The sequence below is a fragment of the Muntiacus reevesi genome, chromosome 7, assembly GCF_963930625.1.
Source record: "Muntiacus reevesi chromosome 7, mMunRee1.1, whole genome shotgun sequence".
NCBI classification, from domain to species: Eukaryota; Metazoa; Chordata; class Mammalia; order Artiodactyla; family Cervidae; genus Muntiacus; species Muntiacus reevesi.
This window is the reverse complement of record NC_089255.1, coordinates 15,249,591-15,274,966: the sequence shown is the minus strand read 5'-3', so window position 1 is coordinate 15,274,966 and position 25,376 is coordinate 15,249,591. Positions and strand designations below refer to the sequence as shown.

Here is a 25,376-nt window from a genome sequence, read left to right as displayed (position 1 = left end):
AGCGACACTCCCCGCGGTGCGCTCCAACAGGGAGGGGGGCACACCACTGAGCAGCCCGACACTTTCTCCTGGGGTTAAAAATGCAGCATCCTAAACAAGGGTTAAAAATGCAGTCCTGGGGTTGAGCCTGCGAGAGGGATCCTGCCCAAACGACAGCTACTGCCAAAGCGGCATCCTCCCACTTTGCTCCGCAGTCCTGGGGGCCGAGGGACTCGAGCGACTGCGGTAGCAAGAGAGGCACACCTTCCCGACACAGTGCCCCCTCCTCACGCCCACACCCCGGCGCCCCCCACAGCCCTGGCCGCGGGGAGGAGGTTTCAGCGCCGGCGGGTCCCGGATGCGGCGGGCCAGGGGCGCCTACCTTTGTGACAGTCATGCAGAAACTCCGGGGCGGTGCGGGGCCGCGGGCGCGGCGTGCGGGGGCGGCGGCCGGGGTCCGCCCGGGGGCTCCGGGCGGCGGCAGGAAGGGGGTCCGGAGCGGCTCCGCGCGCTCCCCGCGCCCCGCGGGAGGCTCAGCCGAGCCTGGGGGCCGCGCTCCGGGCGGGCAGCGCGCAGGGACCGCTCGTCAGCGCTCGCCCGCCGCTCGTCGCTGATGTCAGCCCCGAATGTGCATTTATAATAGATGAGCCTCCTTCGCCGCAGGAAGGCGAGGCAGGAAGAAAGGGAGCGAGGGAGAGGGCCCGGGCTGGGGGGCGGGGGGAGGAAGAGGGGCCGGGAACTCGCTACAAAGGAGGAGGCGGAAGGAGGAGGAAACGCACGCCCGCCCGCCAGCCGCCGTGCCCCGCGCCTCCGGGATCGGTCGCGGCCGCGGGGCACAGCGGCTCTCCAAGCCCGGGGCCGGCGCCCAGGCCCGTGGCCTTAACCCCTTCAGGCCCGCGGCCGCCTGGCGGCCGGGCGAGGCTGGGTCCTGGCACCTGCCAGCTACGGTGGGGGGTGGGCGGCGACCCGGGCTCTCCGTGCCCCGTTGGCCCCGGGCCTTTGGCGAAGTCACACGCTAGATGGCCGAGGCGCCGCGCGGGCCGAAACGACCGCCAGGCTCGCCCCCTGGAGGTTCGCAGAGTCGGCCGGCGGGCGGGGAGGGCCGAGCGGCGGGCCGAGAGGGGCGTGGCAGCCGCCCGCCGGGACTCAGCCTGCACCCCTGCCTCGCGCAGACCCCGGCACCGGGGGGCGCAGGATGAGACGGCGCCAGCACCCGTTTCAGTCCCCGTTCCCGCAGCGAGAAGGTGGCCCAGGAGCGCTCGTAGCCAGTTTTACAGAGGAGGAAACTGAGGGTCAGGATCGGAAGTGACTGAGACAACTGGCGTGCAGCCGGGCTGGCGCTTCTCTGGGAGCCCGCTCTTTCCACGTCGCCGCGAGCTCTGAGCTCTGCACCGTAGCCCGGGTTATAACAGCTGCGTTCTAGAGACAGGACGAGCCCTGCCGCAGGTGTGCTCCGGCGACCCCCGGGCTTAGCGCTACCCTGGGGGAACACAGGTGCGGCTTCTGTGGTGAACTAGTCCTGACCTGGGTCCCTCCCACCATGCTCTGGAGCTGCTTCAGGGACTCGAGGTACAACCACCGGAGGGTGTCCCCGCAAGTCTCTGAAAGGAGTCCTCCTCCTAAGCACCTGGGTAGAACCGGTTTCGGCAGATCCCGAACTACTGAAGCAGGAGGGGAGGGGTTAGCGGAGATGGAGGCGGAGGGATCTGCCACGCATCACGGCCTCCCCCTACGCCCGGAAGTGTTGGTTTTCTGCTCCCGGCGATTATACAATTCAATCAAGCGGGAGAAGTTGTCCACAATGATATGCGCACCTGCTCTGTAGAAGGCGCTGGAAGAACAGAGAGGAGATCGGATGCCTGCCTTCAACGAGCCCGCTGTTCAGAGCAGCAATAGTCATCAGCAGCTGTAGAGCTCCTTATGGATCATCCTGCTACTTTTATTTACATTTTCGCCCGTGATCCCTAATGCAATAGTATGAGGAAGGAATTACCATTCTCGGTTTGCTGTTGCGTGAACAGTCTCAGAGAGGGGCGGGGACCTCCCCAAGATCACACAGTGACAAAGCCAACACTGAACAGAAGTCATTTTCAATTGAGCACAGCATTGTGCTTTGGAGCTCTGAATTCCAGGGCTACTCATACCTGCTGCCTTATTTGAGCTTCACACTTGGGAGGTAGCTGGACAGTTAGTAGTCCTGTTTTCAGCCACAAGGAGTTTAAATGCCTCACTCAGTCTCTTGTACCCAAGAGATGTCATGACACATGTGACATGATACATGATGTCATAAGCCTCAGGCATTTCATTTGTGCAGACTCTTCCTCAATGTCTTCCCATGTTGGACCTCATGCTTTTGACCACATTGCTCCCCTCCAAGAATGCCCTCCTCATTCTTCTGCATTGATCTAGACTCTGCCTCTCACGGTCCCATCTCCTTGCCAAACCCCTGACAACTCCAACCCCCACGGGTCCCCATGTTGCATTTGAGTCCCAGCGTCTGGTCTTGTTTTCATGAGTTTCTGGCCAATACAAACTGTGAGCCCGTAAGCATTCAGAGAACCAGGGCATGTCTTCTCTTACTGTGTGCCCCGGGCACACAGTAGGTGCTCAGTGAATATTTAATGCCACCAAGAAGAAAATCAAGCAGAGTAAACCTTTGACCTACAACAGAAGAAATTTAAATTGGATCCATGAAAGCATTTCCCTTTAGCAAGCTGTCCAGCATCAGAAGGGGTCACATGCCCTGTCTGGGCTGTCTTGGGCAGGTCAGCCTCAAGATAGGAGGATGGACCTCAAAATCTTTCTGAAGCCCCTGTAGCCCTTGGAAACTATTAAAGGGCAACTCAAGAACACGAGCCACGCTGCCCACCCCCCACGATATCCATGTTTCTCTCTCATGGATATTTAAAATCCCAGATTGTCATTCTCAGCTACCCAGTATGCCTCTTGGCACCTTCCCCATCATCCGCCAGCGTTTCAGGCTCTGGGAACGAGACAGATACTTAATATCAGCCTAAGCCAAATGTAATTAGGAACATCAATCTGCTGCCCACAGCCCACGTGACAGGCTCCCAAGGCAGAAGGAAAATGTTTCTGATTCTTCACATGCTGCTGGCTTGCCCCTTCTGTCTGTCACTCTCCCCAAGCAGAACAGAGGTCTGGAAGAGCAATGGCCCCCTCAAAGAACTTGGCAACCCCCCTGCAAGTCAAGCACTTGGCCCCTAAGAGATACGCAGAAATGTGTGCTTTTCCTGTGGTCTGACTGTCTGTATCACAATACCTCCCACCTCCTGATCCCCTGCAACATAGCCCATCTTAGTTTGGATTCTCCCCAAAGCGGAGCCTGAGAAAGGAATTGGATGCAGGTAGCTTAACTGGAAGGTGATCCCAGGAAGCAGGAGTGAAAGAGTGAATGTGGGTAATTAGTGAGATTGGGAAGGAAGAAAAGTCAACATAAAAATTGCCTTTATATAGTAGAAAAGCTTTTGTATACATGTCTATAAATATATATAATATATATATTTTAGAAAATTTTTGCCTAAAAAGTGTATGACCTTTGATTCTATTTGTTTTACTTAGTATGAATAGAATGCTAATTTAATGCTAATAGAATTCTAATTTAAAAAATAGGTGTGCAACAAGCAACAAAGGTTTACTGTATAGCACGGGGAACTGTGGTCAATATCTTGTAATAACCTATAATGGAAAATAATCTGAAAAATAATATATATGTATATGGACTTTCCTGATAACTCAGTTGGTAAAGAATTCGCCTGCAATGCCAGAGACCTGGGTTTGTTCCCTGGGTTGGGAAGATCCTCTGGAGAAGGGAAAGGCTACTCACTCCAGTATTCTAGCCTGGAGAATTCCAGGGACTGTACAGTCCATGGGGTCGCAAAGAGTCAGACATGACTGAGCGACTTTCACTTTTACATATGTATAACTGAGTCACCTTGCTATGCGCCTGAAAGATTGCAAGTCAACTATACTTCAATAAAATATATATGTTAAGAAAAAAAATTAAGATTGGAGAAAGAAAAAAAAGTGGCTTTATATTGTTTGTTCTCAAGGTCACTGCTGGGGCCAAGGGGGCCCACTTCCCCAGAGACGTCTGGGATGTAGCCAGGATTGCCTGCCAGGAGTCATTCAGTGGGCATTCATCCATGGACTCCTCCTCCCCACTGTCTGAGGACTGCCCCTTATGGCATTCCTTCAGCTTGGAGAATGCCTTGGGCCAGAAAGTAGAAAGACACTACCACCACCCCCTAGCTCTTACTGGAGGTGGGATGCTGTTAGTTTAAGTCTTATCTCTACTGGACCACCCACTGAGCTGTAGGTGAAACCGGAGTGGACACAGTAAAAATTGTGGAATACACAAGCATTTGCAGTAGAAGCTCTGGTCTCCTTTAGACTCTTTCATGTCTCAGTGCTGTAAACCATGCTCTCTCCTCAGCCTTGAATGCCTTTACCCCTCTTTCTCTGCATGCCAAACTCCTATTCATCTTTCAAATCCCAGCTCAAACCTCTATGTAGCTCTCCTGACACTATCTCCACAGCTGCCTGATTCACACTGTAGTAAACTATCATAATTAAACATATTTGTCCTGTCTCTTGATGGGGCTGTGACCATGTGTTCTGTCTCTCTCTTTTCTTAATCACAAACATAGTTGACACATAGGAGATGCTGGATAACTGCTTGCCAATCCAACTGGGCTGCCATGGGCACCTGTAGCTTCAGCCTTAATAACCCCTTGGCTTAAGTCCCAGCATGCCCTAGGGCGGCATGTCGACGTCAGGCTCTGATCCGCCTCGTGTGTTTGTTTGCCGAGCTTTTCCCCAGACCCTGTGTTGGATGCCACTGTGCAGAATTAGGAGGGCTTGGTCCTTGCCTGCAAGAAGCTTGCAGTCTTCCTGGAAAGACCCGCAGATGTGAGCACACATCCCAGACCATGGTTGGGGGCTGCACTGTAGCAGGAATGGGGGAGGGAGATCATCAAAGCTGTGAAGCTCTATAGGAGGGAGGAGTTCTTCCAGTCCTCCCTGCCTGCCTTGTTCATGCCTGGACACATACCCACACACCACCTGCCCTCTGGTACTCAGTCATCAAGCCCTGCAGCTCACACTGTCCCTCAATTCCTTCCCTTCCTCTCCTGCCTCCTGCCTTGTGCTAATTACTCCACTCTCCACCCAGCAGCTCAGGCATCCCTGATCAAACACACACGCACACACACACACACACACACCTGTCTCCTTGAAACCCACCAGAGTTCCCAGCTGCCTTCGGGATGAGGTCCCAACAGGGTCCTCCAAACCTGTCCCAACCCCTGCATCTGCATGTTGTCTGTCTCATCACACTCTAATTTTTCTCTCCCCCTGCCAGACTCTTCTGCATTCTTTCCTCAGATGTCACCTCTTGAAGGTAGCCTTCCTGGACTCTGACAGGGATGGTTTGGGGGCCCAGGCTCTGTGCTACTTTCCGTAACCCTCTGAGCCGCCTTCTTTTCTGCACTTCTTCGTTGTTTTATTATTTCCTGTTTGTGTGTTTAACAGCTCTTGGTAATTCCAGCACACAGCAAGTACCTTGTTCAATACCCCTCCCTGCATTTAATTCTTTTGGCCCCTCATTCCCCCTTTCTTTTCTATTGTCCGCCCAGCCCCTCTCCCCCATTCCCTGTCTCCACTGGTGCATCCGCTTTTTCATGCTCTGTGACTATGTCCTCCTCCTACTTCATGACACCCAAGTCCTGCTCTGCCCCCTGCCCTCTGAGCAGCAGCACCGCTGCTCTTCACGTCTGGGTGGGGGGCTCTCCCCTCTCCACCTCCCCTTGACTGCCATTTCTCTCTGCCTCCCGTCTCTCCCCCAGCTCTGTCCTCTGACCGCATCTGCTTGTTCTTGTTCTACAGCCTTCCTCATCTCTGTTTCCCTCCCCCGTCCCTGTGTCTGTGGCTGTGTCCCCCTCACTCTGTTTCTTCAGCCCTCACCCCCTTTCTCCGTGGCCTCTGTACAACATACACATGCTGACTCCGATGTGGGTGAACTGCTGGGCTGCTCCCGGGGTGCCCTCTCGCACCCCATATCTGAGGGGTGATGATTGGTGAGCTACCTGGAGGCAGGCACGTCTGGGCCTCGGAGGGCTGCATCCTTCACTGCGGACACCTCCACCTGGGCAGCGGGTTCTTCGTCCTCGAGCCTCTCTGGGAGCTTGTACCCATGCGTGCGGGACTGGATGGCTTATTCTGTTTACTGCACTCGGGTGGGTGGGGTATGGAAACGGATGATGGAGGGAGGAGCCTTGAAACTAGGCTCAGGGTCAGCTTCCCCAAGAGCTCTGCCCTCCCATCTCTTCCTGGGGCCATGATGGCTGCAGAAAGGGCGGATGGCTGACCCTGCAGGGCTTCCCAGCAGATTCGACCCGTGCAGCCCAGGGACAGGTCTGCTCCAGAAACACAGTCCTCTCTCACATAGAGAGGTGGTTAAGTGCCCAGCTCTGCAGCTGTGATATACAAGTTCAAACCCCAGCTCCCCCCGCCACACTGTGTCATCAGGACAGCTCTCTGATCTCCTGGTACCCCGTCTTCTTTCATTCATCATGAAGATAATAATAGCAGTGGCCCCACAGAGCTTTTATGCAGTGTAAATGAGAGAAAGCACTTGGTGCAGTGTTTCCACTCCATAAGTCCTGTGACTAGTATGAGAAATCAACAGTATCTCCACCATTCAATCTTTCAGTTCTCATGATTTTCAAGTCAGAGTGGAGTGGACTGAACAACTATTTTTTTTTTTTTAATGTGAGAAGAGGATGGGATGGTTGGATGGTTGGTATCACCGACTCAATGGGCATGAGTTTGAGCAAACTCTGGAAGATGGTGAAGGACAGGGAAGCCTAACGTGCTGCAGTCCATGGGATCACAAAGAGTGGGACGTGAGTAGGTGACTGAACAACAACATGCATTAGAGGGAGGAACATCTTGCTAATAATTAACATCATCACTATCATTAACATCATCATTCTGTCCATCTATACAGTACTTACTATGTGCCAAGAACTATTAATACTAATATAAATATAGTATATGTATGTGTTGGACTAAACAACTATTATCTTCCCCATTTATCAGGAAAGGAAATTGAGTCTGGGAGAGATGACGTGGCTAGCCTAGGTTCACAGCTCACATGTAGCAGAGCGGGCTCAAGGCCGAGGCAAGACCGAATCTTTGCTGCACTTTCCACAGCCCTGAGCATCTGCCCCAGCATCTCACAGACATGACTGAGCACGCTCACAGAGTCTCGGGAAGGGAGTCAGGAGTCTGAGTTCTTACTGTTGTTTTTCACTTGATAAGTGAAGTGAAGTAAAGTTGCTCAGTCATGTCTGACTCTTTGTGACCCCATGGACTGTACAGTCCATGGAATTCTCCAGGCCAGCATACTGGAGTGGGTAGCCTTTCCCTTCTCCAATCACTACGTTGTGAATGACCCTTTGCAACCCATGGACTGCAGCACACCTGGCTTCCCAGTCCTCCACTATCTCCCAGAGCTTGCTCAAATTTACATCCATTAAGTCACTGATGCTATCTAACCATCTCATCCTCTGCTGCACCCCCCCCCCACCAAGTCTTACCAGAGCCCCATCTCCAAGTGAAGCAATTGACTTGGTTTCACTCATTTTTATAATGGGATTGCAAAACCCCATCTACTTGAGAACTGTACATTGACAAACATTTTATTTGAAAAATAAATGAAAAAAGAAAAATCTTTGGGGAAGAAAAAGAAAAAAGAGGAAAAAACCTGCTGTGCCACTACCACCAACAGAAGGTGAAAGCAGTCCCTTATCAGTGCCACTTGGGCCTTAGAAACCAGATTTCCAGCCTTTAGAGCTTTTTGGATCTAAACTTTGAGATAACACTTGCTGCAAATGTTCTCAAAGTGTGGGTCCCAAACCAGCATCAACTTCACATGGGGGCTTGTTATAAATGCAGATCTGTGGGCCCTACACCAAGTTTACCAATTCAGGGTCCAGCAGGCTGTTGAAATAAGCCCTCCAGGGGATATAGAGGATCACTGATTTTCATCATAAATTATGGTGAACACCCTGTCAGAGAAATTCTATGTCCCAGGTAACATAGTTATATTTGAACATGGGCTTCAATATCTTAACCAGTCAGTGGCTTTCAAAGTCTTTCCTCTAAAGACAAGATTACAAATCTGGCAGGGAGCAGAAGGGTGACCGAAGGTGCCTGAAACAGGTTCAGCAAGAAACTATAGCTTTGACGTTTCCTGCTTTGGCTTGAAATTCTGTGCAAACTTCATGGCTGCAGGTACTGTCCTGGTTAAGCCCCGCTTGCCTGTCTGAGACTAAACCTGAAGATAGGCCCAGGAGTGGAGATGGCAAGAGTCCTGACAGGCTCATGGGAGACATGCGCCTCAGTTTGGAGAATGAGGATGGGAACTCAGAGCTTGGGAGCAAGGTCTTGAAGATCCAGTTACAGCCCAAAAGCCCTCCCCAGAAGCCCCACAGCCAGACCAGCCCCCGGCAGGACCCCCAGGTCTTGCTTATCCCCACCCCTCTGTGCCTGCCCCTAGGATTGCTCTCTTCCATTCTTCTCCAGGCTGGTCATATCTGGCTACACTTCAGTGCTCAGCAGAAAGCCACAGGGATAGTCCATCCTCTCCCTCCACTATGCTCCCAGCACTTCGCAGCTTGTCCATGTTGAATACACTGAGGCATTTGCCAGTGCTGCATCTCAAGTCCTTCATCTTTTGTAAAGAGCCGGCTTTGGACCAGACGGTCTCCAGGGTCTTCTCTGGCTACTCTAAGATGATCAGAACTTCAGTTCGCAAGAACGGGGTTTATCTCTCTCAGGCATAGCTACTCTTAGCATGTGCAGGGCCTCCAGCAAATTTGTGTGTGTGTGGGACCCTTGTTATAAAACAAAACTCAAGTGAGTAAATTTGAGGATCTAATTGGCTTTATTAGGCAATTAATCAACTGAGCAGCATCCCATCCTGCAGATAGAAGGGAGCTCTAAGGGTTTGGACAAAATGAAAGGTTTTTATAGAAAGACAGGCAAGGCCAGAGTTATTCACACAAGAAAAGAGAATTATTTTTAGGTCTGAATGTCCCCTTTTGGTGGGGAAGGGACTGACAAGGGCTTTTATCTTGCAGCTTGCCTTTTTCTCTGGGGCAAGGAAAGGGCCTTCGTGATGGATTACCTCATTGGTGGTAACCATAAAATTCCAGACTGCTTGATTATGATTACATTTCTAGTGAAGGTTGAAATTGCAATTCCGTTAGATACTAAATCTAGGGTTGGTATCATGGGCTTTAGCACAAAACGACACCATCTGGGGCCTGCGGTTTTTCTCTTTAGCACCCTTGTCTAGACCAACAAGTTGATTTTTAAATGCAATACGAAATGCTTGGCCCTTATGAGATGTTGTGACTTATCAATGAATGAGCAGAGAAAAGGTCTAACATATTTTGCTGACTGTCCAATCAGGGCATGTGAAGATTCTTCATACAGTCCAAGAACCATCTTTCCCTGCTCAGGTCCAGGAACCATCTCTTCATGTTCTTTATCACCAAATATGACATTCCTGGTTAATTTCCTTTCTTCCTTCATGAAAAAAAGTGAGAATGCTGTTGTTATCCACAATACCATGGCTCACAGGAACCTGTTTGTGTCGGAACCACGTGGATCTTCTCGCCTCTGCAGTTTCCTGCTACGCTTACTGCTGGCTGCTGACTTACTCCTGACACTGCAGCATCCACTCTGTTGCCACGAATCCTGGCTTCTAACGACTGTCTCAAAGGGTCTGCTTTGTTGATGATGACTGTAAATGCAAGCCCTACCCAGTGTGCAGGCGCATGAGAAGGGTCATTTGTTTTCTGATCATAAACTGACCATTCACAGTGTTCAGGTGTAAATGACAAAGGCCATAAAAGGCTGCAGTGGGGTGGAGGGGGTGGCCTGGGTGCTCCCGGAAGTCAGCACCGGGGTAAAGGACGTTTGCTACCACTCCTGCCACTGTTGGTGCTGTAGGCCAGAGGTGACACCATGATCAAAGAGCAGATGGGCAAGAATCACTGCACAGACCCACACGTGGGGCTCAAACCCATGGGTCAGCAGTGGGCTGATGGTAGTCCAGAAGCCTGAACTTGTCCCGAGTCTGATATGAAGATCATTCAGAATCAGTGCGTCAGCACAATTCCAGTGGCCCAATCTCTCAGGATCTCAACCCTGCAAAAGCAATGTGGCACCAGCCAGACTGGGAACAACCCGCTCACTAGATCACACTCTTAGACCTGGAGCTTGGCCTCGAGGGCTCTGGGACAGCTCCCCGGTGTGTGTGAGTCCTGAAGCTCCTGGTGGGCAGTTACCATGCCAACTCCTTGCCTGGGGGAAAGGTTAGAGAGTACTTGAAGGAGGGAGACGGGGACCCCGGGCAGGGTCCAATCCAGGCACCCAGGCAGCTTGTTTGGGTGGTACTGTCAGCCCCAACTAGTTCAAGTACTTGTATTCCCTCCAGCAAAGATGGGACAGGTGAAGCTTTCGGGACTTCTCTGAACCTCAGGGGGGAACAGCAGGAGAGTTTGAAGGCACACCTACTGTCTTACTTGTGGTTCCCCAGGCCCTCTGACCAGCCCATCTGGTGGGCACTTTGCTAATTCCTTACATTGTATCCCCGGTCTTGTCTCTCAGTGAGGACACCAGTTTATGAATCGCCACCCAGAAGTTTCCACTGAGGTGTTACAAGGTCATGATCAAGACCTACAGTAGCCCCTAACACATTCTGTGAGGCCAGAATTACCCTGAAACCAAGTCCCAGACAAAGACATCAGGAGAAAAGCAAACTACAGACCATTACCTCTTATGAATATCAGTGATCTAAGTTCTAGATAATCGTGCTGCAAGCAGGCACTTTGATCCTCCCAACAACCCCATGAAATTGCATCCATTTTGCAGGTGGAGAATCTTTGGTTGTTGTTTTTGTTCAGTTGCTAAGTCATGTCCAGCTCTTTGCAGCTCTATGAACTGCAGCACATCAGGCTTCCCTGTCCTTCACTGTCTCCTGGAGTTTGCTCAAACTCATACCAATTGAGTCGGTGATGCCATTTAGCCATTTCATTCTCTGTCGCCCCTTCTCCTCCTGCCCTCAATCTTTCCCAGCATCAGCGTCTTTTCCACTGAGTGGGCTCTTCACATCAGGTGGCCAAAGTATTGGAGCTTCAGCTCCAGCATCAGTCCTCTCAATGAATATTCATGATTGATTTCCTTTAAGATTGACTGGTTTGATCTCCTTGCAGTTCAAGTGACTCTCCAACAGTTTTCTCCAGCACCATAGTTTGCAAACATCAGTTCTTTGACCCTCAGCTTTCTTTACGGTTCAGCTCTCACATCCATACATGGCTACTGGAAAACCCATACCTCTGAGTAGATGGAACTTTGCTGGCAAAGTATGTCTCTGTTTTTTAATACACTGTCTAGGTTTGTCATAACTTTTCTTTCAAGGAGCAAGCATCTTTTAATTTTGTGGCTGGATGAATCACAACCTGGAGTCAAGATTGTGGGGAAATACTAAGGGGTGAGGCTAAATGACTTACATGCATTCACATAGCTCATGAGCGATAGAGCTAAGATTCAGATTTGTTTCCAAGTCCACACCACCCAGCCAGCACAGACGTTAAGAGAAACAACTGACCCTGCAGATCTGTCCCTTCCTTCCAGTGTTACCTCTGCCAAACTGCTTGCCCAGGTGACTACAAGAGTAGCTTCTCCCTAAAGGGGAGACCTTTCTCTAAGCCTGCTGGGGAAGGCACAGGCCCCACTGGAAAATGACTCCTTAGCCAAAGCATACACATCAGATTGCACACTGTGAGAGTTATGCTGCAGGAAGGCAGTGAAGCAGGAGGCAATCTGTCATTGCCTGAGCAAAGCCTTAAACCTCTATGCACCTTAGTCTCCTATTTGAAAAATGGGGACTAAACTCTAAAACACTGACAATACCAAATGCTGTTGACAATCTAGAGCAACAGGGACTCTTATTCATTGCTGGTGGGAATGCAAAATGGTAAGCCACTCTGGAAGACAGCTTGGCAGTTTCTTGCCAAACTAAACCTACCCTCAACCTACAAACCAACAATTACACTCTTTGGAGTTTCCCAAAGGAATTGAAAGCACATCCACATGAAAACCTACACCTGGATGTCTATGGTAGTAGGCAACTTTATTCATAATTGCCCAAACTTGGAAGCAACCAAGATATCCTTTAGCAGGTAATGGATAAATAAATTGTGGTACCTCCAGACAATGAAATGTTATTCAACACTAAGGAAATAAGCTATCAAGTCATGAAAAGACATGGAGGAAATTTAGATGCATGTTACAAAGTAAAAGAAGCCAATATGATAATGTTACATACTATATGATTCCATCTATGTGACACTCTGGAAAAGGCACAACCATGGAGATAGTAAAAAGATCAGCAGTTATCAGGAGTTAAGGGCAGAGAGGAATGAATGGTTGGAGCACAGAGTATTTTTAAGGCAGTTGGAAATGCTCTGTATGATACTGTAATGATAGATACACGTCATTATACATTTGCTGAAATTCGTAACATACAACACCAAGAGTAAACTGCAAAGTGTGGACTTTGGGTGATCAGGATGCATCCAGGTAGGCTCATGGGTTGTAACAAATGTGCCCTCTGGTGGGGAATGTTGATAGTGGGGGAGGCTGGGTCTGTGTAGGGGCAAGGAGCATATGGGAAGTCTCTGTAATTTCTGCTCAGTTTTGCTCTGGACCTAAAACTGCTCTAAAAAAAAATAAAAATCTATTTTTAAAAGTGGAGCAAAACCACACAAGTCTCAGGCTGGGATAAAGAAGCTAATGTCAGTGGAAACAGTTTGCAGACGACAAGTTGGTTTATTGATATAAGGGGTTGATTCTATTATGTGTTTACAGCCCAGTTGTGCCAGAACTCCGGAGTGGGAGCTCAAGTCTGTCGTTTTGACTTTGGGGGCTCAATATTCTTTGCTACAGACCAAGTAATGGTTTCCAAACAGTAATGCTTGTCCTTCTTCACTCTCAACCCCCTGACAACCTCTCAGAGAGTAAGTGGCAAGTGGTGGTGATGGTGATGGTGGTGGTGGCAGCCCCCATTTATACCCAGGCCCTGTGTTAAGCCCTCTATATGTGTCTCATTTAATCCTTACAACGGATGAGAAACTGAAGCATGGGGGTGGGAGAAGTGGGGAGGGCTGGTGGGTGGAGGACAGGCAGCTTGCCCTGTGTACACAGCTGATCAGCAGCAAGGTAGGTTCCAGAAGACTCCTTGCTTATACTTAACCTCCAGGTTTGCCCCCAGATGGCCCAGGCTGACCCTGGAGGGCACCCGAGGAGGTGGCCCCATTGCCTGATGACTGGGCACCAGCTTCATGACAAATGACGTCGCATATCCAACACTTCCGTAGGACTTACTATGAACCAGGACTAGTCTTAAGCATATGATATGCCCTGTTTCCCTTCTTACAGTAACTCCACGAGGAAGGTGCCTTTATTATGTCCATTTTACAGGTGAGCAAACTGAAGCCTAGAACTTGAAGAACAGAAAATATCAGACCCAAGAGAGAAAGTGGGGCTCAGCTCGTCCAAGTCTTCTACTGGACATCCTGCCTTCCCCAGGAGACCTTGCATCCTCCAGTTGCTACAAGATCAGTTGAGTCAGGTGTGAGTGTGTGTGTGTGTCTGTGTGCATGTATCTATAATGTCCACTTTGCTGTATTGGTGCTGCAACACTTCCATTTGAGACTCACCACATCAGTAGCCGAGAGAGGCCACAGCTGGGTCCTGCCCTCTGCTGCGTTCACCCTGGGAGCACAGGGCAGTTCAGGCCTCTTTCCCCACCCAGGACGAGGGAGGAAAGTCAAGGTGGAGGAGGGAAAGTCAGAAGCCTGGAGTCTCACTTGCCTCTTAGCCACAGAGGCGGGCCGTGGAGCAGGAATGGGCCACAGTGGGATGACAGGGCAGCCAGTAGGTAGCCCAGGGAAGCAAAGCATCCAGGGCCAGGAAGCAAGGCGGGTTAGTGTCCTGACTCCCAGAAGGTGTGGCCCAAGGTTAAAGGGGAGGGGAGGAGCCAGTCTCTCCATGGACCCCTCCTCTTGGTATCTACCACTGTATCGAAGTCTAGATTTCAAGTGGGATGGGCTTTCCAGCTGGCGCCAGAGGTAAAGAACCTGCCTGCAATGCAGGAAACATAAGAGATGTGGGTTTGACCCCTGGGCTGGGAAGATGACCTGGAGGAGGGCATGGCAACCCACTCCAGTATTCTTGCCTGGAGAATCCCATGGACAGAAGAGCCCGGCAGACTACAGTCCATGGGATCGTAAAGAGTCAGACACGACTGAGCGACTTAGCATGCACTCCCCTCAGAGCACACGTAGAACCACCTATGTTCTATGTGGTTATCAGTGACCAAAGGCTTTACTGTTACCCAGGTCTGAGTCCAAATGCTACCTTTGCTGCGCCCTGGCTCTGCGACCTTGGTTGAATTACTCAGCCTCTCTGGGCCCCAGTTTCCTCTATCAAACGGGGATGAGGGCAGCAGCCACCTCCCAGGGCTTAGTCTGTATTTGGCCTGGGTCAGGGACTCAGAACATTTGAGCTGCTTCTCAGCTGTAAAAGGAGATTTCTAATAGTACCTACCTTATCATCAAGGTCAAACGAGTAACACACATGAGATGTGCCTCGGAAGGATGCTGGCACAGAGAAAGGGCTGACGTTCTATTATGAACATCCTCCCCCTCCCTGCCCTCCTTCCCGTCCCTGGCAGGGCAGCGAGGGCACGGGGGAGGGGCTGCTTGACTTCAGGCCACAAAGTGCAAAGCTGGCACGGTTCTCAGCTGCCTCGCCTCAGCAGTGGAGGAAAGATGGGGTTGCAGGAATTCTTTAGCACCAATTAACACCTTGAGGCTCCCTTCTGCTCTCACCCTGGTCTGCCTCCCTGCTGGCTGGGGGCCTGGAGCCACGTGACAGAGGAGGCAGCCAGGCTGGGGGCGAGGGGGATACTGGGGAAGCAGCCATCAGGACTGGAGCGCGCCAGCAGAGCCATGGCAAGTGTTATTCATTCCTGTGCAACACGCCTGCCTGTGCTCAGTCGCGTCAGGCTCTGTGACCCTATGCACTGTAGCCTTCCGGGCTCCTCTGTCAGTGGGATTCTCTGGGCAAGAATACTGGAGGCGGTTGCCGTTCGTTTCTCCAGGGGGTCTTCCCGACATAGGGATCGAACCTGTGTCTTCCGAGTCTCCTGCTTTGCAGGCCGATTCTTTACCACTGAATAAATAGGAAGCCCTATTTATTCCTAGCTATGCAGGAAGGATCCAGAAGGAAGTGAGGCGGGCAGGAGCCTGGGGCAGGTCTGTTCCTCAGGCTTTAGACAAATGATCTCTCCCAGTCACCCTCCTAGTGTGTCTGACACCCAGAGTAGGGGAATGATCCCTTATCCCATACGACAAACACTCTCAGTTATAATCTTGCAAAGAAATCACAAAAATGAATGGGGAAAATGTGGTGAAAATGTTTTTTTTTAACTTCTCATATATTCAGCCAATAAAAATTTTAATAGAAGTACAAAATAGGAAAATAGTAATGATCAATACTTTCTCATGACATTAACGTGTTTTTTGAAATGGAGAAAAACCTACATTTCTATATTAGTCACAGTGGCAAATAATAATATTACAGTTTCTGCAAATCTGCGAATGACAACATCCAATTTGATCTTCTCAAATTCATGTTCAGGGCAAAGTAAAGCCATATTTGTCCATCTATCTTTGCTCATAATTCACTAAAGAAGTTAATTTTAACTTAAAAATTACTTTTACATGAAGCAATAGATAAGTAGATAATTAGAAAAAGTATACGAATAGATTTGGTAGAAATTCTAAAAATTCCATTTCACAACAAATCCCAGAAATTGCAACACAGTTTATATCTTTGTTTCTTTGGTGTAGATTATTGTTGTTGCTCAGTTGCTGAGTTGTGTCTGACTCTTTTCAACCCCAGGAACTGCAGCATGCCAGGCTTCCCTGTCCTTCACTGAGCTTGCTCAAACTCATAACCATCGAATCAGTGATGCCATCCAACCATCTCATCCCCTGTTGCCCCTTCTCCTCTTGCCCTCAGTCTTTCCCAGCATCAGGGTCTTTTTCAATGAGTGGGCTCTTCGCATGGGGTGGCCAAAGTATTGGAGCTTCAGATTCAGCATCAGTATTGATTATACTGGTTTTCAAATGTTTCTTGTAGTCAAAAAATTCCAGTAAAATGTCTTCACCAGAAATTGTTTTCTATTTGGGAAAAACTTCTGAAGTTTTCCTTCTTCAAAAATCAGAGGAAATGGCAGAAGGACAGAGAGTTCAGTTCAGTTCAGTCGCTCAGTCACGTCCGACTCTTTGTGACCCCATAGGCTGCAGCACGCCAGGTTTCCCTGTTCATCACAACTCCCAGAGCCTGCTCAAACTCATGTCCATCGTGTCAGTGATGCCATCCAACCATCTCATCCTCTGTCGTCCCCTTCTCCTTCTGCCTTCAATCTTTCCCAGCTTCAGGGTCTTTTCCAATGAGTCAGTTTGGCCAAAGTATTGGAGCTTCAGCTTCAGCATCAGTCCTTCCAATGAATATTCAGGACTGATTTTCTTTATAATTGACTGGTTTGATCTTCTTGAAGTCCGAGGGACTCTCAAGATTCTTCTCCAATACCTCAGTTCAAAGGCATCAATTCTTTGGCACTCAGCTTTCTTTATGGTCCAACTCTCACATCCACACATGCAGGACAAAGAACATTGATGTAATTTGACCCATGGCTTAGAAAGATGACAAAATTGAGTAACTCAACTTCTATTTCTTCATCTTCATAATAACTGTAATTATTGGTAATTTTGAATCTACTGAGATAGAAACTATGTCAGAGGATGGTTTGAAGGATTTCATTATAATTAAATTGATCTCCAAACATTTCCATAGAGTAGCTTAGTTTAGGTGTGTCAAGGTCCATTGTAGAATTGGGAGTTTACATCTTGAAAACAATATTTATTAAAGGGTAAATAATAAAAAATGTATTGTACATTGGCACTTTTTATTATTTACCCTTTACTAAATAGAGTGAAAAAAAAATGGTGAGATATTTTACTGGAATTCTTTGACTACAAGACACATTTGAAAACCACACATTCAATAATAAAGATAGCAGTTATTTAAACATAGACCATCTAATGTTCACAAGGGCTATTACAGTTTTCTTTCCATGTAACATCTTTGGATTTGGTATGGAAATAATGGTGACTTCATAGAATGAATGAAAAAGTATTCCTTTTTTCTCTTATTTTGGAGCAGTTGGAGAAAAGATCAGTGCTGATTCTTCTTTTAATGAGTAGAGGACTTCAGTGAAGCCATCTGGTTCTGGGCTTCTCTTTATTGGGAGGTTTTTCTTTATTGATTCAATCTCTTTACTACATACAGGTCTATTTAGATTTTCTATTTCTTCTTGAGTTAATACTGGTAGTTTGTATCTTTCTAGGAATTTGTTCATTTCACCTATGCTATTCTTTTTTTTGGTCATACAGATGTTCATATTCTCTTACAATCTTTTTTCATTTCTGTGTAGTTGGTAGTAATATCTCCAATTTCATTTCTTGTTTTTAGTAACTTGAGTATTCTCTCTTTTTGCTTAGTTAAAGGCGTGTCAAATTTGTGGTCTTTTCAAAGAATCAACTTTTTGTTTCACTGGTGTTCTCTAATTTTCCTATTCTCTATTTTCTTTAAGTAAGTGTTAGTTGCTCAGTTGTGTCCGACTGTTTGCAACCCCATAGGTTGTAGCCTGCCAAGATCCTCTGTCCATGGGATTCTTCATGCAAGAATACTGGAGTGGGTTGCTATTCCCTTCTCCAGGGGATCTTCCTGACCCAGGGATCAAACCCATGTCTCCCTCATCACAGGAGATTCTTTACCTTCTGAGCCACCAGGGAATCTCTGCTTTAGTCTTTATTATTTTCCTCCTTCTGCTTGCTTTAGGTTTAGTTTGCCCTTTTTTCTAGTTTCTTAAGATGCAAAGTCATTTTTTTTTAAGATCTTTTCTTCTATTTGAATGTAGGCATTTACAGCACAAATTTCCCTCTAAGCACTGCTATTGCTGAGTCCTAGAAGTTTGGGTATGCTGTATTTTTGTTCTCAATGTGTCAAAGTATTTTCTAACTTTATCTCCCTTGTGATTTCTTCTTTGACCCACTGATTTTTAAAGAGTTTGTTGCCTAATTTCCAAATATTTGTAATTTTCCAGCTTTCTTTTCTGTTGTTGGTTTCTAGTCTCATCCAAATCGCAGTGTGGTGATTGGGATGAATTAAATGAAAAAACAAAAAACAAAAAACTATTGAAACTTGTTTTGTGACCTAACATGTGGTCTGTCCTGAAGAATGTTCCATGAGCATTGAGAAGAATATATATTCTGCTGTTGTTGTGTGGAGGGCACTGTATGTGTCTGTCAGATATATTTGGTTTACAGCTCTGTTCAAGTCCTTTATTCCCTTATCAATCTCCTTTCTAGTTGTTCTTTGCATTATTGAAAGTGGGGTACAGAAATCTCCACTTATTATTGTAGAACTGTGTATCTCTCCCTTCAATTCTGTCAGTATTTTCATCATATATCTTGGAACTCTGTTGTTAGGAGTATTTTTGTTTATATCACTATATCTTCTTAATGAATCGACCCTCTTATGAATATATAATATCCCAATCTCTTGTAACAACTTTTTATCTGAAATCTGTTTTGTCTGCTATTAATATATATAGCCACCTAGCTCTATTTTGGTTTTTATTTGCATGGAATATCTTTTTTGACTTTTGATTTTCAGTCTATTTGTGTCTTTGGGGGGCTTCCAGTATGGGGTTGCCAGATTTAGCAAATAAAAAAAACAGAATTCCCAGTTAAGTTTGAATTTTAAGATACAATGAGTAATTTTTTCATATAAGTATATTCAGTGTAATATTTGGAGTGTATTTATATTAAAAAATTCATGTTTTATCTAAAATTCAAATTTAACAGGGCATCCTACATTTTGTTTGGGAACCCTTTTCCAACAAGCATTTAAAGATACAGACCCTACCCTCTGAGAATTTCTGATTTTAGGAGAAAATTAGGACCTACCTTGGAAAGGCTCCCAATTCAAGGGGGAAATACAATCCTCGTACAGGGAGCTTGCAGTCTGAGGAGAATCGAGGTGGGGAGAGGCTGTATAATCTGACCATGAGGCCAAGGGAGTTGGCCAGGTCTTTCCATCAGGGCCCCTTCTGCTTCTTGGGTCTCCCAAGGTTCTCTCCCTCATACCTCACTGTAGAACTGGGGAGTCCCAAATAGCTCACACTGGGACAAGATCAGTGGATAATAGGGATAACAGGACACCGATAACCCCCAACTCATCCACATTCACTTGTGTGTGCACACACCACCGCACACTCATGCTAACACTCATAGGCATGTTCTTTACACACATTCTCACATACTACTATACACACAGGCCTGCCAAACACACAGGCAGGATAAACATGGTCTTGTACATGCAGACTCACTGAAATGTGTCCCGCTCACACAGACACATGGTCCTGCACATGACTACATCCCTGCTGACACTCGCTCAATCCCGTACGAAATAACGGATCCCGTAACAACAAACCTCGTGCTCTCTACCTAAGACTTCTCAAGCTCTAGATGTCTTTGTGTGTGTGTGTGTGTGTGTGTGTGTGTGTGTGTGTGTGCATTTGGGGGAGGTAGGCATTTTTTCCTACTATCTTTATCTGGATATCTGTCCATCATCCAGACGCCCACCCCAGCTATTTGCCTCCCTCCCCGCAGGAAGGCTGAGGGATGATGGGCAGTTCTGGTCTCCATGACAACCAAGGACCCTCTTCTCTGGAAGGAGAAGGTGCTGGGAGGCACTGTTGGCTTTTGCCCAGGCCCTCGATCTGAGTGGGCCAGGGGGTGAGGCCAGTGGGGGGAGTAGGGGGAGGGGCGGATGGGATGGCCATCTGGACCCGGGAGAGTGGAGCTGCAGGCACTGCCCAAGCCCTCCAAAAAGGCAGATGGGCATCACGGTGCCTGAGAGGAATTGAGAGGAGGGGGCAGCCCGGGTGACACATGCAGGAGAATCCCTACTCCGCTCCCAGCCTAGTCCCCAAACCCACTGCTTATCTCCTTGAGCACCCTCAGATCTGATTCTGGAAAAGTCCCTTTGAAGCTTCCTCTTCTGGGCCCCCACCAGCACCAGGAGGTGGAGTCGTGCTCGGGTGTGGGGGAGGCCCAGAGCCCTTCAAACCCCCGGGGCTCTCATGCTGCTCGTGGGCTGTTCCCTTGGGGGAAGCGTGGCACCCCTGCATTCCCATTTTGTGTCCTATCCCTGGTGGCGGGTGGGGAAGATTACACTCGTTGTGCTATAGGGAATCCCGAAGAGTGGGTGTTCCTGTGGGCAAACCTCAGACGGGGTGAGGAGGGCTGGGCTCTGGTTCCTCTGGCCCTGCGGGTTGTCCCGGCTCTTCCCTCATATCAGACCATTAATGAGACCAGCTTAGGCCTGGCTCCCTGCCCTCAGGGTCCTGAAAGCTGACCTGAAAGGGAAGGTTTTAGGAAGGGCGGAGGAGACTCACCAGCAAGGAGCAGAGAGGCGGAATATGGGTTGGTCGTGGAGGACTGTGCTTGGAGAAAGAGGAGGTTGTGTGTTCTGCTTGATCCCTCCTCAAGAAAGAACTTGCAGATTGGCTGCAGGATGGTGTCAGGTCTGCATCTAGGTCTGAGGCCGTCCCCGCCAATCCTGCTTCCTCCCTCCCCATCTTTCACAAGTTTAAGCATCAACCAGCCTCTTGCACCCCTACCTCCAACTCAATGATTGCTTACCAGACGGCCCAAACTGACACAGATGCCAAGAGCCACACGTTTGGGGAAAACAGTTCCTCTTGAGCCCTCCTCGCTTTCTTAAGAAGGACGTGGGCCGCCCTGCCCTCTGCTGGACACTTGGTGGAACTACACCTCCAGAGAGCGGCCGATGGGGACCGTGGTACCATCTCATTGAGGCCTTCGGCTCAGAGACTGTTGGCTGTGAGAACTTCAGGGGTCTCTGTACCAACAGGGAAAATGAGCCCCAGAGCAGTAAAGGATTAAACACAGAGAAGGTCTTGGGGGACATCGTGCCACCACCAAGGTCGCTTCCTCTGCCCCCCATCTTGTCCCTTCAGCTCTTCTTCTGGGTTCCAGCGTGGGTACCATCAGCTTTGCCCTCTTCTTCCTTAGCGGGCATCCTTGCTCACGTTGGCCTCCATCCTTCTCCCAGGACCACAGGTGCCTTTGGTCCCCCCACCTCTCTACAGCCAGGGTGACCTTCCTAGATCTCAAGTCAGGCCCCTCTGCTTTCCACCTAAAGGCCACCAGGGCATCTCGCCTGTAAGGCCATTTCAGTGGGGCCCCCTTCCTCACTCCCCACCCTCACCCAGTTGTCACTGAGACCCCCAAATTGCAGAAGCCCCATGTCTCCAACCCAAAGAGGCTGTTTCTTCCACATGCACCGAGAACTCTGCACCCGATGACCCATCTCAGAGCCTGGCTCAAATCCTCCTCCCCGGCTCCCCGAGCCTGTGTACTGACCTGCATCCCACACGGTAGGAGCGATCGCTTCTTTGTGCTGCTCCAAGTCCACAGGATTGCTTCCTTCCAGAGGCCCACATTCAGACCACCAATTCAGGCCATTCTTCAGGCTCTCAGAACATAAGAAGGGGGACAAGGTCTTTTTCTTTCCTGAGCCTGTTGTTGTCCAGTTGCTAAGTCATGTCCGACTCTTTGCGACCCCATGGACCACAGCACGCCAGGGTCTTCTGTCCTTCACTGTCTCCCCGAGTTTCCTCAAGCTCACGTCCATTGAGTCGGTGTTGCCATCCAACCACCTCATCCTCTGTCCTTCTCCTTTTGCCTTCAATCTTTCCCAGGGTCTTTTCCAGTAAGTGAGCTCTTTGATCAGGTGGGGCCAAAGTATTAGAGCTTCAACTTCAGTATCAGTCCTTCCAGTGAATATTCAGGGTTGATTTCCTTTGGGATTAACTTGTTTGACCTCCTTGCAGTCCGAGGGACTCTCAAGAGTCTTCTCCAACACCACAGTTCAAATGCGTCAATTCTTTGGTGTTCAGCCTTCTTTATGAACCAACTCTCACATCTGTACATGACTACTGGAAAAACCGTAGCTTTGACGTACCCCAACATGTTTTGTTTTTCCATACCAGCAATTCTCCAATTCTCAGCAAACACTAACGGGGTGCCCTCACAAATTTAACTCAGTTCTAAAACTATCTACCTGGAGGTGGCATTAAATCCCACAGGTTAAGGGCTCAGTCTTGCCCTTCACTACCTCCTGCTCCCTTCAGATGCCACTTACAAGCCCCAGGTCATCACCTGTACCTCTGACCAGCTGGCTCTAGATCAGAGGTTCCTCCAACGCCTCTGTGGGTTTCATCAGTTTGCTAGAGCAACTCACAGAATTCAGAGAAACATGCATTTACGTCTCCCAGTTTATTATAAAAGGCTGCCATTTAGGAACAGCCAGAGGGAAGAGATGCACAGAGCAAGGTATGGGCTCCTCCTCCTCAGTCTCCAGCCCAGAAGCTCATCCACTCTGGTTGTTCGAGAGTTTTTGTGGCGCTTAATCTGCAGGCCCTCTCTCCATTCCCAGAGGTCACTAAGTGAGCCTGAAGTTCCAATGCTCTAGTCACCTGGTTTTTCTGGGGACCAGCCCCATCCTGAGGTTGTCCAGGGCCCCACCCTAAGTTATCTCATTAGCTTACACTCAGGTGTGCTCGAAAGAGGCTCCTAGTCCTAGAAAATTCCAAGGGTTTTAGGGGCTCTGTGCCAGAAACAGGGGGCAAAGACTATATATATATTTATTATTATTATTACTTTTTACACCATAGGCATCAACCAAGGTTGTCAGCCAGAAGTTGACCAAGAACTGTCCAAAAGACACAAAGAACTGTTGATCAAGTAGAGGGTTCACCTAGACTTCGGCAGTAAAGGAGAATCCACCCGTGGACAGGCTCTCACCAGGGTCTGAAGTGAGAAAGCCAGGGAAGAGAAAAGAGGGAATGTTAGGACTGCACTTGCAGGCAGGGAGCTGGTTGGGGCTGGGGGCAGTTTACAGAGTTTTGAATCTCAGGGCACAGGGATGTGAGGGTCTTGAAGTGAGTCCTGATGATCTGGTTGTTAGCAGACAGTTTAATTAGTTCAGTCTTAACCTTTCTGGAACAAGTAACTGAGTCATTTTGGTTTGGTCTACGACTTGACACAGGGAGGGGAAATCAGTTTTTTCACTTCACAAAGGACTTCAGCTGCCTCCCTGCTGGGCCCAGGCGCTCCCTGAAAGGGCCTGAAGGGATCAGAGACACCTACCCCCCCAGGCATGGTCCCACTGCAGGGATCCCCCAGGATTCGAGGGCTCTCAGCTTATAGTTTGTCCCCCAGCCTCCCCGAGGCTGTCCATTCTTCACGGGGCAGGTTCAGCCCCTCCTCCAGCCCCCAATGCCTGCAATGCCAGTCTGTCCTGCCCACTCATCAGGGAAGCCGTGTGCCAGGGCCCTTCCTGAGAAAAAGTCTTAGTGACTGTAAACACAGGAGGAGGCTGGTGCCTGTGACGGGACCGCTGGGCCTGCCCGAGGCTGGACAGTGTGGGAAGGGGCCTCCCACCCCAGCCCCTGCTGTGGGGCCGGGTAGCGGGTGGGGTGGGGTGAGAACCGGGCCCTGGAGGGGGTCATGGAGAAGCAGAAGGAAAACAGCAGCCCTGCAGGGCTGGGACTAGCAGAGGTCCAGGGGGGATGAGCTGGAAGATGCTCAAACAGGAAACAGCACTGGGGCTCTGGCTCCGAAAATCCGAGCTCCAGAGTGGGCAGAGGACAGACAGAGCCCTGCTGGGGAGGCTTGTGGTCTGGCCCCCTTTCTACTCCCACTTCTGATTAACTCTGTGACCTAGAGTCATAACCATTGCCCTGCTGTGGAATAGTTTTCATTTTCCCAGTTATAAGAACTGTCGTGAGGAACATTTTTGAACATAAATCTTTCTTTTCACATCTGTGCCTATTTCCTTAGGACACATCCCTAGAAGAGAAATTACCGGGTGGGAGGGAATGAGCATTTCTACGCTACAGATTCTCAAGTTGCTCTCCAGAAGCATTTACCAATTCATGCCCAGGTCGGTGTCCCACCCCCCATGGGCCATTGCTGGATATGAGGATGCTTTGCAGCTTAACAGTTATTTCTTTGATTTCTCATGAAGGTGAGCATCTTTCTCCTTCTGCCTCCTGTCATTTGCTAATGGAGACTTCACAGCCTCTAACCCAAGGCCAGGGTCACACAGGGTGGTGGGAAGGAGTCACTCTGGCCTCCAGCTCTCCTCCATCGTGGGGAACAACCAGAAAAAGAGTCAACAGTTCTGCAGCCCCCGCCTCCCCCAAGATCAGGCCTGACTGCGTGTGCTGTAACCCGGGATTTGGGATTAAAGGGCAGGGCCGTTTCTTCTCTGCATCGCCTGGACAGATGCCCCGGCCTCAGCAACCGCAGTCACGGGGTCTTAGAACTAGAATGCTTCTCCTGCCAGGTCTGGGCAGAGGCAGGGGCGGGGGAGGAGGTGAAGGTCTGTTTAGTCCTGGGAAGTGCAGGTTCTCTGGGGCGAACTCTCTGGTTTCTGGGTGGGCATCTCCTGAGGGCTTTGCTTGGGGTCCTCAGCAGGGTTTAGACAGGCTTCCTGCTCAGGATTGCCCCACCTGCTCCCAGTCCTGAGGCACGAACCCCTGGATGGTCCTTCCAACAGCTACCTCTGAGCCCTCGTCCCCTTGACCTCCTCTAACCACTCGCCCCAGCTTCCCAAATGGGACCAACGTTGCCACCTTCTGGCAAAGTCAAAACCTCCGTGTTTGCTCCTCTCCCTTCCTCCACATTCCAACACAACAGGGCCCGACCAGTCCATTTGCTGAGCTTCTTACGACCATCATCACTCTCCAGCCTGTTACGGTCACCTTCCCACTGGACTACTGCCAGATTGGTCTCCTTGCATCCTTCTTGTCCCCTGTAATCCTTTCTTCCTTAGGAAATCAGAGTGAGCTACCTAGGATTTCAATGTGCTCTAACCTCTCCACAGTTCTTCGGAAACATCCAAACCTCTTTCCATGGTTTGTAAGATCATGAGTGGTCCAGCCTGTGCCCTGGTCTCTCTCCTCATCTCTCACAGCCCTCTCTCATCCACCATCCTCACTGCACCACATTTAGGGCACAGAAGTGTGGAGTTCTTGCTCTTTCACTTTTTTGGCCTTGCCCAGGCTGCTTTCT

General features: G+C 49.3%; 1 protein-coding gene across 1 annotated transcript in view; it reads right to left on the bottom strand.

Annotated features, from left to right (window-relative positions):
• CORO2B (coronin 2B) overlaps nucleotides 1-1,044 on the bottom strand; it is a 146,759-nt gene extending 145,715 nt beyond the window's left edge. The window contains exon 1 of the mRNA XM_065940840.1: nucleotides 362-1,044. Coding sequence (XP_065796912.1) covers nucleotides 362-376 — 15 coding nt within the window. The 5' untranslated portion in view covers nucleotides 377-1,044. The remainder of the gene's footprint in view (nucleotides 1-361) is intronic.
• Between the last annotated feature and the right edge of the window lie 24,332 nt (nucleotides 1,045-25,376).